Source organism: Phalacrocorax carbo, chromosome 1 (assembly GCF_963921805.1).
Source record: "Phalacrocorax carbo chromosome 1, bPhaCar2.1, whole genome shotgun sequence".
In the NCBI taxonomy this organism is placed as follows: Eukaryota; Metazoa; Chordata; class Aves; order Suliformes; family Phalacrocoracidae; genus Phalacrocorax; species Phalacrocorax carbo.
This window is the reverse complement of record NC_087513.1, coordinates 7,486,710-7,502,537: the sequence shown is the minus strand read 5'-3', so window position 1 is coordinate 7,502,537 and position 15,828 is coordinate 7,486,710. Positions and strand designations below refer to the sequence as shown.

Sequence of the window (15,828 nt, the reverse complement as noted above, 5' to 3'; positions counted from 1 at the left end):
TGTGCAAACTACATTATAATGAGCATAAATAAAGGAGTCACGTCTGCTTTCCAAGCTCTTTCACTCGCAACCTGGTTTTCTTCTGCTTAAATACTATAATATTGGATCTCTTTCCCAACGTTGTTTCTGAGTCATACAATATAATCTTCCTTTTCAGTTACAAATCAGCACTATTGATGCTTTTCTGCAAGAACGGCAGAAACGTGCCTGTTGCTCGGCTGCCCAGGTCTGAGCCCGACAGATGAGCGCTCGCACACCCGCCTCCGTGCTTAGGGTTAAAACTCCATGTGCAAGCTGTAGTTTGCAAGGCAGCAACCTCCAGCATCTGAGCCAGAGCAGCTTTGATGTAAAGCAAACAACTCAAGCACACGGCTGTTCCCTGCTGCCTTACTACCACTTAGCAACCTCAGAGAGTGGCTTTTCTGCTTGCGACAGAAAAAAACGGGGCCAGTCCTACTCAGGCGGTGGGTTATTGGTTTCACACGCATAGTATGTGCTCAGGCAAACTACAGTTCAGCAGGAGCATGGGTATTTGGTGATGGTCTGTTCACGTGGCTGCTGATAGCAATGCTGCCATGGGTGAGTGTAGACCTCGGCAAAAAATTCAAAGCAAAATGACATCTCGGATGCTTCATAGTCTCTAGGACAAGCCTAAGATAAAATAAAATCCTGGAGCAAGGCATCTTCAAATTCAGCAGCACAGGTTACCATCTTAATTTTATTAGATGTCAGGTCTGACCAGTGTGGTGAACATTCCCTCCAAACTCACTTTTTCTTCACTCATTCACTGCATTTCTTAGATGGGGATCTTGTAACTCCAGTCTCTGACCCAAGGTGGAGAAAATCCTCATGGGAATTATACTGAGTCATGAGAAAATTAACTTATGACAAGAAACACTTACTTTAAAAAGAGAGAGAAAAATATTTATTTTAAATTAGAACTTTTAATGCTTATTTAAATGAGAAAACTGTTTTGTTTTGTGTTTTTTTTTTTTAAAAAAAAAGGTTCAATGCTACTTCCTTCATTAAGAAAATAATTAAAAAGAACCACAATTTGAAAGGTGTACTTTGGTAGGGGACTATGGATTTGGGGTTTTCGCCACAGGTGAAACTAGAGCTTAGAGTTGGGTTTTAATGTTTTCCAGGTTAGTTTTGATGCCGCAAGTTCAATACAGAAAATGACAAACTCAGCTCTAAGCATGTCCACAACAGCAGGCTGAGTCTGCTGCAGCTGATGCCAACAGCAATGCTCCTCTGAGTGAACTGAAGACTTTTCAGTGACTCTAGGGGACTTCATCTGTACATCAAGAGGACGCGAGTGAAGGAAAAAAGGATCCACACCAAACAAGAGACTTCTGCATGTCGTAGATACACAGTGTTTTGTGTTCTTTATGGGGTTAATTATAATTAATGTCCTTACACCACCCTTAAGCACATTAAAGCCTTAGATCAGTTTAAACTCTTTAAGATGACCCTTGTGGGGTCATCTTTAAGAAGGCTCTTGCTCATCTTAGGTAGCTAAAACACAGTCCAAAACATATAAAAGCAAGGGAGAAGAGATGATAGATGGTTGCTGCCTGTGCTGCCTTTCTCACAGGGAGGAGGGAGTTTAAATTGCTGTAGGGTTTTTAACCATGTCTGCAAAGTGGAATAAGCAAGCACTGATACAGACGTGAATCCTCAGCCTTCAATTAGTTTCCTGAAGACCATCTGGTGCTTGGTTAAGCCCTCAGGTTCTTATATTACTCGTGAGGTTCATAGATGCCAGCCAGAATCTTTAAGTTGTGACTTTTCTTCCCTGGTTTTATTCTCATCAGAATAAACCTAGCAAGTTAGAGTACAAAAGTCTTGACAACTTGATGCAGAGGCCACTTGTTCCACTATGGAAAAATTGGGATTTAAGAGAATGATAACCAGGCTGAATACTTTGCATAGAATCTGCCATGCCATGTGTGCATTGCAATAAATCTTTAAACTCCGGGTTGTAAATCATCGTCATATAAAATATAGGGGAGGTGGGGGGTGGAAACTGCCACTGCCAAAGCAAAAGAGAGAAGTAACGCGGTAAAGATGAACCTGAGCAATGGGAGAGCAGGCAGGAGCTGGACAGGAGAGCAGGCAACAGATGAGGGATGGGCAGGACAAAGGGATGAGGAACAGGAGATGCTCCTGGGGCAAAATTTACAGAAAGCAAAACCACACACCCCACTCAGTTGCTGCTGTTGAGCTGCAGAGACCCAAATCTCAGTGTTTTCCTGCTGCCAAGCACCTGGTGTGAAATCACCACCAGAAAGTGTCTTGTGACTTTAGCAAGCAGCATGACTAACATAAACCCTGCTGTACCTTTCCTATCTCAATCCCTGAGCTGCAGAGGTGGAGATCTAGGCTTGGGATCCACGGGGCTGAGGCTTGCCAACAAGCGAAGTCTTGGTCAAAATGAGAACTGGATCTTTCTTTGGTTGGTTTCGCTGATTTGGCTTTGCACACTTGGTTTTGCAGCGAGCAATGAGTTAGGACACTACACCTACGAAGTTTACATTGAAAGAACATTAGGTGATGAGGTAAGGACTCAAAAGCTGAAAAAAAAACGCAAAAAAAAAAAGGATTTTTTCCAATTCAACTTCGTAATAAAGGTTTACTTGGTTTTGGAGTTGTATACCCCCTCCCGCCCCCGGAATTCTGCCTTGTTATGAACAGTTCAGCAAGTTCGCTGATGATACCAAGCTGGGAGGAGCAGCTGATACACCAGAAGGCTGTGCTGCCATCCAGCGAGACCTGGACAGGCTGGAGAGCTGGGCCCAGGGGAACCTCATGAAATTCAGCAAGAGCAAGTGCAAGGTCCTGCCCCTGGGGAGGAACAACCCCATGCACCAGTACGGGCTGGGGGCTGATGTACTGGAAAGTGGCTCTGTTGAGAAGGCCCTGGGAGTGCTGGTGGGCAGCAAGGTGACCCTGAGCCAGCACTGTGCCCTTGTGGCCAAGAAGGCCAAGGGTACCCTGGGCTGCATTAACAGAAGTGTGGCCAGCAGGTCAGGGAGGTTATCCTCCCCCTCTGCTCTGCCCTAGTGAGACTGCATTTGGAGTGCTGTGTCCAGTTCTGGGCTCCTCACTTTGAGAAAGACATGGAACTGCTTGAACAAGTCCAGTGGAGAGCTAATGAAGATGATCAGGGGACCGAAGCACCTCCCTTATGAGGAAAGGCTGAGAGACCTGGGTTTGTTCAGCCTGGAGAGGACTGAGGGGGGATCTCATCAATGCTTATAAATATCTGAAGGGTGGGTGTCAGGATGACAGGACTAGGCTCTTTTCAGTGGTGCCCAACGACAGGCCAAGGGGCAACGGGCACAAGGTGGAACAGAGGAATTTCCACTTAAACATGAGAAAAAAATCCTTTCCTGTGCGGGTGCCAGAGCAGGGGCACAGGCTGCCCAGAGAGGCTGTGGGGTCCCTTCCCTGGAGACATTCAGACCCCACCTGGACACGGTCCTGTGCCCCCTGCTCTGGGTGTGCCTGCTCAAGCAGTGGGGTGGGACGAGGTAATCTCCAGAGGTCCCTTCCAACCCCCACCATTACCTGATTCTGTGACAGGGGATTCAGCTGCACAGCGAAGGAGCTGCCCATAAGGGTGCCCCACATACTACACTCTTGCTGTATTTGCTCTGGAGACAGGAGCAAGTCAATGGAGTTGTGCTTCTGGCACAAAAAGTGCAGTGAAATGCCAAGTGCTCTGGAAGATCAGATCCCCAGTGTTACAAATTGAGCACCCAAAATTAGCAAGCGTGTTTGATCATTTTGGCCTTAATCTCTCTGTGCCTCAGTTCACCAGCTGGTGATATCGCAGGAGCACTGTGAAGATAAACGAATTAATATTGATCAGATGCTGAAGCATTACAGAGGCTCTCACAAGGAAATTAATGTTGAATTCAGTGTGTGGTTTGAAAAGCATGTGTTAATGTGGCCTTGAGCAATTCACTGGATTAAAATAACCCCAAATGATAGGTGATCAGATAGTTAAAACATGCATCACATTCAGTATGCACAAAGGCCCAAATTGTGTATATGCCGGCTGTTTAATTCCAGTGTTTCCTAGCTCCTGAGAGTTTGACTTTACAACCTTACTGTCTTCTGCACGTGGGGTTTTAGCCTGTACCCTGAAGGATGGAGGTTTATCCGATCACACCTTCTCTCTGCACCACCTCCGTGCATGTGCCTGTTGGTCTCCTCCACCCCCAGTAACTTTTGGCTTTCATAGCCAATTCCAACCCCATGTAACACCACTGTAGGGAAGCCCAGAAAGACAAGCTTTCTGTGAATGAGGAGGCAGAGTAGAAAGAAAATAGCCAGTTTACCCTCCTTGGAGAAACTGCTTGCTTTGCTGGACATTGGGAAGCCCACAGCAGATGCAAGGGCAGATGGAGACACAAGTCTGTAGTGGGGCTCCACTGGTTTAGCTGCCCAGAACGCTACTTTTTCATTCAATGGATATGTTTTTCACAGTGAGGACAGTCACCATTAGAATAATCTCCCCAGGGAAGCGGCTGACTCCACCACATTGGACACTTTTAAGATTTAGCTGGACAGGGTGCCAGGCCATCCTCTCTAGACTGTGCTCTTCCTCGAAATGTTGGACTAGAGGATCCCTGAGGTCCCTTCCAACCTGGGATTCCGTGGTTCTATGTTTCATCAGGAAACTGGCCTTGTGAACCTCAAAATAACATGTAGAGGCCAGATCTTACTGGCTGTGAAGCAGGCAGTGGTCACAGCTATGCTAGTTGACACCATGGAAGAGCCTCTCTTCCTTCTCCAGCCTGTGTAGGGGAATAGACAGGGATTGGCGACCGGAAGATCACGGGCTGTGACGGAAAGATAGACTCCTCCCCATAGGAGTGGCAGGAACAGGAAGCGCAAGAGCTATATAAGCGTGTGACGCAGCTAAATAAACGGACATTTTGTATCCATCATATTGATGTCTGTGCATCACTGTCCCCAGGGTGGGTAGAGCCCTGTGTCCCAGAGATATGCGGCCCAAGATAAGTTCTCCCGTAGAAGCGTACAGCAACAAGCCTGTCCCATGCTTGCACTGGGTCCATGTTCAGCCTGAAGGCGGATCATGACTCCTTAGCTTCATGCAATATTACCATTAAGGCTGTACATCTACTATGAGTTTTCGTCTTCCTGAGCTTGACGTGCTCATCTGAGCCATATGAATGTTGCATCAACACAACTCACTTCCAGGGCTGACAGGCCAGAGTCATCTCCTCCAAAGGAGGTGACTTATTCTGGTGTCTCCTCTGCTTGCACCCAGGAGAAACGTCGGCAGCCTCCAGCACCATCTCACCACACTGATGGAGTCAAATAATAAGTGAAAAGCAGAGGAAAAAATATTAAATGACACCGGCAGGGGAAGAAGATATGGAAAGCCATTCACTTGGCCGTGAAGTAATCACTTTTTTCATTTAAGCAGAACACTCAGCTATCTTTTATATTGTTATTGGTAAAGTCCTCTTAGAAGCTGGAAATTAATTTTTTTTTATCTCCTCATTTTCTCCTTTCTCATTTGGCGAACACTGCCGTTTTCCCATGTTTCTCACACAACTGAAATGAACTTGGCTCATTTTGTTCTTTCCTTCCCCAGACATTAATGATGCTGAATAACGAAGAGAGAAGGAGCTTTGCTAATTAACTGCAGCCACTGCATTAAGTCCAGGACAACATTACACTCACATGCAAGCTCTGGACATTAGCACCAGCTTCTTGGCAACAGGGTTGTATTGCTGGGACAGTGGTGGGAAGGAGAAAGAACTGTTGCTGGGCATATCCAGGCCTCTTCCGGCCCTGCAATACCTGGGTGGACCTTAGCAGCCCATGGGAAGCTGAAGACACCCAAATACAGGATAGGACACATTAAAAGCTTGGGGTTCCATGTGTTGGAAAAAAAGCTAATGGGTGAAGAGAACCTACAGGAGAAATGGGTCCCACCTGCTTGGAAGGGAAACGTGGGATTTCAAATATGCACAAGCTTGCTCAATCTAAACTTTTGTTTACATTAAACAAGATCTTGCAACTAATTCAGGCCATGCTCTAGAGCTCCCTGGCAGGCAACCCCCAAATTTAGTGTGTGCTTTAGAAAACACACAAGAGCTTCATGTCTCCAGAATGGGGGCATCAAGACTGCCCTGGGCTGTGCCCCGAGCTCAGCTCTTGTACATAAAGGGTAAATATCTGAACTTGAAGCTACCAGTTGCGTTGATAGAGGGCAACTAATGGCGGTGATAATCCCGTTCACAAGACCAGGCACTATTCATGGAGTAGCCACTACTGGGGCACTGGGATGATCTTTCAGATCTAGGCTTAAACACTATCTCGCTCTGCACAGTCCCCATCAGCAAACAAGTGGTGGAGTCGAGCCAAAGTTGTCCAAGGGCTAAATCAGTGCCCTCCGCTCTTTGCAGGCCATGCTCCATTTACATAATAAAATTACCAGATGAGCTGCCAAGCAAAGAAAGGGTCCAATTTTGCATTTTTAGCCAAAGTGCCATTCACTGCCAGAGCTGAAAACAGAAGTTGCCAGTGTTTAGCAAAAGTAGACATTTTTTTGGAAAATTCTACTGGAATTACCAACTTTCAGGCTACCAGGGCCAGTGTCAGCTGGTGTAATTCTTCCATCTGTCCAAATTTGTGTCTGCTGGAATGTGAGGACTGTGAAAAGATCTCCAGAAGGTGAGTTATGCAGAGTTTGGTGGAGAGGAGAAGGATTTTAGTAGAAGGTTGAATCTCACTTTTCAGAGTTCTATAACACAGCAAAAGAATGTGCTTTCATCTAATTGATATGGAAGCTACATACAGTCCCACAGAGGTTGTTACACAGTGGCTAATCAAACTGGTGTTTCTAAGCCTTGTGCCACAATGCAGGTGGCTTTCCTTGATGGAATTGAAGTTCAGTTTGTGCTCTTTGAAAACTGTTTAATTGAATGGTGTATTTTAGGCACTCTCCCTTAATTAAACTTGCATAGGCACGGAAAGTGAGGAAAGCCAGAGTGCTTTATTGAACTCTGCTCTTTTCATTTAGCAATATCCTTTTTCTGCTCCACCATAAAGCTACCTAACTGTCTCTCAGGCCAATGATGGGCTGAATCATGCCTTTGTGGGCTCTCCTCAGCTTGCCTTCTCTCACCTCGCACACATGCACAGGGCTATGAGCGGTGACTGTTGCGGACAGTCTGCTCTACAGCCACATCAAACCCCAGCAGCTGTCAAAAAGAGGCTCCTCACCCTGACTTTTTCAGTTATTTCTGCTGGAAGCTGGAGTAGGATGATCTCTGCCCTATCTGTCATCAAGGCTCTTTTCTTGCTTTACCTTCACTGCACATATTGTTTGATAAACAGCAGCAACATCCTCATTATAAAGGGGGAAACTGAGGCATGGAGAAGCTATTGGCCTGATCAACCGTGTCACTGGCATGTTTTAACTGGGTTGAGTCTCACTGACACTGTTGCATCTTAATATAACCCTTCACGGACACCTGAAATTCAGCCCCCAAAATGTAGGTCTATGTCTCAAACTAAAACAAAAGCCTGGTGTGAGAAACAGCTGAGGAGCTTGACTGCATCTCTCACCAGCTGCTCCTCCAGCCTCACTCAGCTTTGGCTAATTGCTCAGACCAAAGAGACTGATTAGAGATTGGTGCTCCACGTCTCTCCACAGTTTCTGTGGCATGCCTGCAGGGCTCCACAGTTGGGCTGGGACCTGGCTCTGCACAGGAGAGGCAAGCCAGAGCTCAGGGAAAATGAGCACAAGAGCAACTATTTGGAAAGAGCCAGGTGTGATCAGGCAGGAGCAATATCCTGCCAGCTCCCCACAACCCCTGGGCTGCCATTGCCCCAAAAGTAGCTACTAGGCGATGCATTCAACCTGTGCTCCCGCCACCTTGCTACACCCATGAATGACACCTTCTAGCTGCACCCTCATTTCTTCTGCTCCCAAACCAAGCCATGGCTTTTGGCTTTTCTCTGCACACGGCCATTGCTCGCCCTCCCACCAGAGAGTAACTCAGCCACTCTTTGTTCCCATGGGTCACTTTTTGAGTGGGACTGCACTGTGTTTTGCCATGTCCGTGTGTTTCCAGAGCCTGCTGACTGTGCCGGCTGTGGTCAGATAAGATCTAATCAGGGCTCTGCAGGCAGGAAAACACCAGCTAGTGCGAGGTTTTACATTGTGCACCACCAATGCTCACCTCACTGAGCATTTCCATGTAAATTCAATCCCCTAACAAAAATGTTTTCTGCTCTGTGTGGCCTTTGCTTTATTCTTGTTCAACCACACTTTAGTGCTTGGCTTCTGCAGAGCAAGTTCTGTCCTGGTCCCATCTCCTTGGTAAGACTGCAAGTACCTGAGCAATAGTGTCCCTTCTGAAATGGACTTTGGCAGATATTCTCTAAGAAAACTGAAGCATGAACCTCACTCATAAGTGAGGTTCATAACTTATGAACCTCATAAGTATCAGAGCCCGTAAGCTTCAGTTTCATTTGCAGTGATGGTTTGGCTTGATTCACTCCCATGCTCAGAAGTCAACAAGCAGATTGATTCTGGGATGTCAGCAATCTGGTTGCCAGCTATAGCTATGAGGGCAAACCTGCCAGGGTGACCTGTGCAAACCCACTGCCACTGCAATGATTTGTGTGTGTAAAAAAAATTAAAGAAAAATGATGGTGTCCACCAGTGTAACTCCCATGTAAGCTGCTGTGTTCAAATCGTTTTTATTTCAAGATTAGTGATGCACCAGACTGCAGCATGAGGACCTTCAGAAACTTTATGCCTCCTTATCCTCCTTGTGTGGATTCTGTGCACCACAGGCATGTTATACAACTCTTTTTTACAGTCTTAATTAGCCTTAACTAAGAACCCTGGGGCAGGGTCAAATGGTAAGGAGGTGACAGAAGGGTTTATTTGTCTGGCAGAGGTACCTTAACACAGATAGCCAGAGGTCTATGGCCAGATGACTTCACCAGTGTGAGCAAAGCTTTGCGATTAGGGTGAGCTCATCCTGCCCTTCTACAGCTGCATCTACCCTTCTGCTCACTTGGGAAAACAAACATCACCAAGCATTGCAGGGACTGTCTGGAAAGAGTCAGACTTCTGGAGGTTGTGCATGCCCCATTCATGTTCAACCCTTAACGTTTGGGTGCATTCACAGTGCAGACAAAGCCATTGCTCCCTGCCAGTGTGGTTCAACTGGGGAATCACACTGTGCATGAAGGTCTGAAAAAAACACAATGCACCTGCAATTCTCCCTGGAAGCCTGTGACAAAGACATGGTGTCATCTCACCTACCTTCAGCCTTCAGCATACACCACGTCTGAGCTTGCTGTCTTGCTGAGGTCCATCCAGTCCACCTCGGACACCTACCAAGGGGATGGAGCCCATTGCCCAGCTATCATTGCAAAGCAAAGCAGGGCTGCCAGCTCACACCTCGCTTCATCAGACGTGACCCATCCAAAAGCCTCCCTTGGTTTCCATCTCACTGCACATCTGAAAGGCAGAGTGGGCTCTCGTCATCTTGCCCACCATCATCAGGGCAGGTTAGATGGGGGCTGGCTTCCAGGAATGCCACTGCTCAGGCAGTTTCAGACTGTTAAAGCAAAGCAGATCTACCAAAGGCAATGAACTGAAAATCATAGCACAAATGAGAACAGATCTAAACCAGGCCCTGTCCTAATACCTGAACAGTACTGCCTTTCCCTAAAGCCTTGGTTATGCACACCAGGATGTGGATGGGGAGAGTCCATTTGACCCAGCCTATTTGATTCTTAATTTATGCACCAAATGAGAAAATTAAGATTTCAGCAGGGTTTTTTTTCAACAAGAGCTTCTTTAGTCAGTGAAAAGGGCTGTTCCAGAAATGCCTGCCATTCTCCTGGAAGGGGTAATGCTGTTCTTGATGCCATGTGTCTTATTATAGCACCGTGACATGGGTCTTCTTGTACCCTGGGTTACTCTGTGTTTGTCACGGGCTAGAGCACACAGGATGGCTGTTCAGACAAACAGCTCTCTTCCAGGAACCTGCCGCACCAACAATCCTGTAATAGCCACGTCTGTGATGTTTTCAACCCAGCACAGGCTCATTTATTTTTCCCGTTACCTGCCAGCACAACAACCCCATCCGCCCTGCCGCCGCTTCCTGCCCCCCGGCTCCGTGCCACTCCTTCCTGCAAGAGGAGCCTCTGCAATAACACACACAATGCCTTGCTCTCCAGAAGAAAAGCTCCAGTTTCCCTGAGAATGGTTGTCTTCAGAGTATATCCTATGCAGGGGAAAAAAGGCTGTTTCCTCTTCTTTCCTCTGTTTTCCTTACTGATCTTATTATTTCCCCCCATCTGCCTCCATGCTGCCATAAGAAGAACAGATACAACATCTCTTTAAGGGGAGACTGGATTAATTTGGAAAAGCCAGGCTGATAGCCATGTGGGCATGCAGGTGTAAGGACAGTGGGAATATTTTCCTTTTAGGAAGCAATTTTTATTAAAAAGCCCCATAGTGTGGCTGTGGTCGGGAAGGAGCGGGTGCATGAGCTGCCGACAAGGGCAGATCTTGTAGGTATCAGTTTGGGACCGCTTCTCCTTATACTATATATTATATATATAATACAGTAATTATAACAGATATTGGGTTATTGGGTAGGCAAAGAGGCTGTAAATGAAAAATATATGAAGATAGATTTGCTCCTGATGGATTTTTTTTACTGTTATACTGCCAACCTCTCTTTAAGTTGATCCACAAGTTTTATTCACAGCGAGCCCAGGACATTTGTTTTCCCAAAGCCACAGCAGGAACCAGCACAGGTAGGCTGGTGCCCGAGACAGTTTTCATGCCAGTTTAATACTGGGCAACTTCACCTAAAAAAAATTCCCAGTTTCATGCAGCTGTGTGTGATGGTTCCCATCTTCAGCATTCAAAGTGGCAAGCAGCGATGGACAAGTCTGAAGGTGGCATGTCACCATCATCATCCCTCCTCCAACATCAGGTTGAAGCCAGTGTGCGGCAATCCCAGTAAAACTCCAGTGGAGAATTCAACAGTCAGTGGAAATACAGCTATTCCCAGTTTGGTGGAATGGGGGAACCTGTAGAAGTGCAAGGACCTAATGAAAGGGAAAGTATAGAGATATTCACTTGGTTTGTTCAGCCTGGAGAAGAGGAGGCTGAGGGCAGCCCTCATCACGGTCTGCAGCTTCCTCACAAGGGGAGGAGGAGGAGGGGCAGGCGCTGATCTCTTCTCTCTGGTGACCAACACCAGGACCCGAGGGAATGGCAGGGAGATGTGCCAGGGGAGGGTTAGGCTGGGTATTAGGAAAAGGTTCTTCCCCCAGAGGGTGGTGGAGCCCTGGAACAGGCTCCCCAGGGAGGCATCATGGCACCAGCCTGGCGATATTCAAGAAGCACTTGGACAAGGCCCTCAGAGACATGGTGTGAATTTGGGGCTGTCCTGTGCAGGGACAGGAGCTGGACTCGATGACCCTTGTGCGTCCCTTCCAGCTCAGGGCATTCTGTGATTCAGAACTGGCACTACTTTTTACCTACTGGTGTTGTACAGGAACAAGGGACATTTTGTGAAAGGTAATTAAAATTTAGTAAGAAAATACTATTCTTAGGACAGAATCCAACATTTCTTCCATCACTGGCCCCTCAGCCCCAGTGAAGCATGGCTGTGTGGACACCCAAAGAGCTTTCACCTTTGCAGTCCCGCCGTTCAGCACTTCTTGAGGAGCAGAAGTGACACTGCAGCAAGGGGCTTTAACAGAAGGACTTTTCTGCGCATTTTCTGCCTCCTCTTTTTCACTGTTACAAGTTTCTTTGGTCGGGCTGTTTCCAGCCTTGGCAAAATCTGGAGCCAAGGAAGCATCTTTGCTGCTTAATGGCTTGGCAGTGTGGCCTTGCTGGGGATGCTCTCCCACCCTGCTCTTACTGATGCTAAATCAATATTAACCACAGGAGCTCACAGCAAAGGGCTGTCACGCAGCCTGTTTGTGCATCTGATGTGCCCCGCACTGAATTGAGAAACCAAGCGCTTGCTTTCCCTCACCCTGCCCTTCCTGCGGGAGGGATGCTTCCAAAACCACTCCCCAATGAGCAGCTGCCTCCAAATCCTGCCTCCAGGCCTCCTTTGCTGCAAAAGCTAGAAGAACCATCATCGTAATTTTGCAGCTGAGATGAAGCAGGCCTCTCCAAACAGGATTGATTCATACATCGTCCACTGAACTGGATGCATGCTCCTGCTGTCCTCTGTCTCAGCCTGGAAACTACTTGGGGGAAAAACATCACCTTTTTGATCAGCACATAAAGCAAGGAGGAAAGTCAGGGACCTTTCTGTAGAAGGCAGGAGGTGTTGCACATGAATAATAAAAAGGGATTTTTTTTTTCCTTTTTAACTTTACATAGATAAATCGAAAGCATGAGCAAACAGCTACAGTCCCAGTGTCACCCCAGCCATGCCTTGGCACCGAAACACAAGCAGCCAGGCACCAGCATCAGCGGAGGGGATGCCAGGGCCAGCCGGGCACTTGGGGCAGAGCTCCATCACAGGGGTGGGGAAGGATGGATCCTAAGCAGGTTGTTTGAATGCAGAACAGAGTTTGCTTCGCATTGCTTCAGATTGCTTAGTAGATCGGTAGGAGGGCCTAAGGTACATCTGTTTACGCAAAAGCCCTGGTTTGCACAGAGAGCTGCCCCAGGCGGCGCAGAGATAAACGTGAGTTGCTTCCCAAAACCACTGCTCCTCCACTGCACCTTCCCCGCTCCCCACCAGCCTCCAGCTAACGTTGAAAGAGCCGCAGCGCTACTCTTAGAGTCTTTTCTGCCAGTGAAGCTGTGGTCAGCATCTCAGTATGAATTTGGTGCTATGCTGATTTCTATCAGCAGAGAATGTGATTCTTTGGATTTTATTTTTTTGAATGAGAGAAGATATGTGCTTAGAAGTACCTTTGTTTCCACTTTCGTATCTGAAATGAAATGGCAAATATTCCTGTTTGGGGAGAAAGTCTCTCCCCAAAGAGAGTGCCAGCAGCTCTCTCCCAGTGCATAAAAACCCAATTTATTCTTCTAACCATAAGAAAACATTGGGTTTTCCCTCTTTCTCAGCACAACTGAAAATGTGAATTAATGACTCCTTTCCTACGTTCTCAACTGAAAAGTCAAAAAGTTATTTTTCCCTTTATCCTGAGTGCCCAGCTCTCACAGTAGAGTCAATAAAATGACAAAACCCCGTGACCTGCTCCCCAACGGCGGCGGGGCCGCCAGCATTGCCCATGCACTTGTGAAGATGTGCTGCAGCAAAAAAAGTCTTTCGGCTGCTGCCGCATACCCAGAGCTCTGGAACTAATGTTCTTGCAGCTCCGGGAAAGAGTGATGGGTTTTTGCCCAACAGGGAACAATATTTCTTTCTAGAACCCATCAAGTTTTCCAGATGTTTTAGAAACTAAGGAATGATGATGCTTTAGTAGCTCAAGGACTGTAACTGAGGCAGACTCTAGCAGGAATAGCTGTTATATTAGACACCACTTAACCAAGAGCCTTTATTAAAAAAGTTATTGGATTCTGAGGATCTTAAACCCATGACTGCTTTAGTGATTTAGTCCTTATTCAGAGAGGAAAGCAGAACAACTGGTGCAATGGTACAATGTCATTGTAGTTATATTAATTTATATCACAATGACAGAAGAACCACACCCATCTGAAAACGTTCATAATGCTATAAAAGCTGAGAGCGAGTTTATGAACTATGACTGAAATTTCCATTTTCACAGCTGGCTGATGGGACATTTCTGCTGTGATTGCCGTGCTGTGGTTTCTCCCTGCAGTGAGGATGTGCTGCCAGATTGGGGGTGAGCAAATTGAGTCATCCCCCCCGCATCCCACATGAGCCTGAGCCCTGGACACACCAGGAGGCTACGGTATCGGTTGTGCCCATACAATTGCCAAGCTGGAGACCCTAGACTAAAGGGGTTGTGGAGGGGGGAAAGAGAGAGACAGAGGCAGAATTGCCTTAGCAGGATGTCTGCGGCTGCTTCTCGTTGGCAGAGTTTGGGCAGGAGGAGGGGGGGTGGGGGGGTGGGGAGGGGAGGTATTCCCTGGCAGCCTCTGCATCAGACTGCTGTTTGGGCAGTGCAAACTCATCTTTTGATACCAAGATTTAAGTTTCTGGAAGAAATCCTTTAACACCCCATAAGCGATTGCATCCCAAGCTGAACTCTTGGTCCAGGTCCTGGGCTCTCTCTGCTGCCCCAAACCTGGTTTTGTAGCAAGGTTGTTTTTTTTTCCATTGTCATCCCCCTTGGTATCTTGGACTGGTGGATCTCTTAAAAGCAAGCGAGGATATGGCTTTGTAAAGGTGCCTCAAGGAGTTCTGCACATGAGCGGTGCTCAGGACATGTCCGGATCCAGCCCTACACATTCAGCACTGCTTGCTGGTGCAAAGCTTTGCTAAACGAAGGAGTCTTTCAGGTTCAGGCAGGCTTCTGTGCTGCAGCCCATCACAAAGCCTGTGGGTGCTTTTCTTCTTCAGCATTCTGGCTTTAATGGCTTTTCACAAGGCATATTGGCTTTTGTGCTCCCTTAGTTGAATTGGCAGGCCCTAATGAGCTATGAATGCAATTTAATAAAGCTCACATTTGGAGGACAGGAATGGTTCTGTGGAAGGAAATGAATGAAGGCGGGAAGAGGGAGAAGGAGAGCAGAGAGGTGCACAGCCTCAGAGTGTGAAAAAGCCAAAGATTAAATTGTAAGGACTTGAGGAGTCTTCATACAAACCTTGGAACAGCCAGAAGGGAATATCTGCTTCCCCCAATTTGTTTTCGGGAATCACTCATACCTGTGCTAAGCTATTGATTCCCAAATGTGCTCCAGGAGCTGGGACAGGAATGGTAGAGGTGAAAAGCTGGTCTGATACACCTGAGACCTTCACAAACAGGATTGATACTGGAGAGGAAGCCACAGAGAAGTACACTGTGCCAAGAGTGTGGCTTTACTCCAGGATGATGTGGTTTGCCTTACTCTGATGTGATCAGCTATGCTGCAATGCTCCAGCTGAGGGGCTCAGCCCACACCTGACTCTGCAGGAATAACAAACCTATGCAAGATGTCCAAAATGCTGGAATCACCCCACTGTGGAGCAAGCTTGGACCCAGATTCTGATGTCCTCTAAAAAAAACTCCCTGCAGGCAGGCCCTAGGCAAGTCCAAGCCAGGAGCTCTGCAACTATTGTTAAAAGCTGCAGACAGAGGTCCAAAACACATCCCCTTAGTATATTTTCTTTGGCAGCCTCTTCCAGCACAGGACAGATTGATGGGATGTAGCTAATTACTTAGCTGGCCTTCATTACTGTAACTTGAGCATCAGGTTTTCTGGCTCCTTCTGCTTCCTCTCATCACTGGCCAGAGCAGAAGTTGGCTTCTTACATGCCTAATTCACCTGATGAAGCACAGATGATGTTTTGAGAGCCAGATTGATCCCTTGGTCTCATCCTATCAATTTAGACTGAAAATATACTTTGCTTGCTCACTTTTCTTGGGTTTTTGCAGGGCTGGGGGGTGTGTGGCACATATATACAACAGAATAACCTACACTCTTAAAAACAAGTTTGAAGGAGCAGCCTGTCGGGGGACTCCATTGTGCTGGGTTTTCCTTTGAGCGCTGCACCGGGAACCACCTTTGTAGTATGTCTTCCCTCAACCTCAAGGAGAGGTCATTTCCCAGAGTCTTTAGACTGGATGATTCCCTCTCATGGACAGCCCCTCCAGCTGTTGGAAATAAATTGGATTATTGCAATTTTCATTACC

The 15,828-nt window shown here is 47.0% G+C and overlaps 2 protein-coding genes across 2 annotated transcripts in view; both read right to left on the bottom strand.

Moving 5' to 3' along the window:
- Nucleotides 1-15,828, bottom strand: part of CAMK1D (calcium/calmodulin dependent protein kinase ID) — a 293,586-nt gene that overhangs the window by 235,384 nt on the left and 42,374 nt on the right. The window lies entirely within an intron of this gene.
- Nucleotides 10,814-15,828, bottom strand: part of CDC123 (cell division cycle 123) — a 56,627-nt gene continuing 51,612 nt past the window's right edge. Inside the window, exon 13 of the mRNA XM_064443118.1 lies at nt 10,814-11,136. Coding sequence (XP_064299188.1) covers nt 11,068-11,136 — 69 coding nt within the window. The 3' untranslated portion in view covers nt 10,814-11,067. The remainder of the gene's footprint in view (nt 11,137-15,828) is intronic.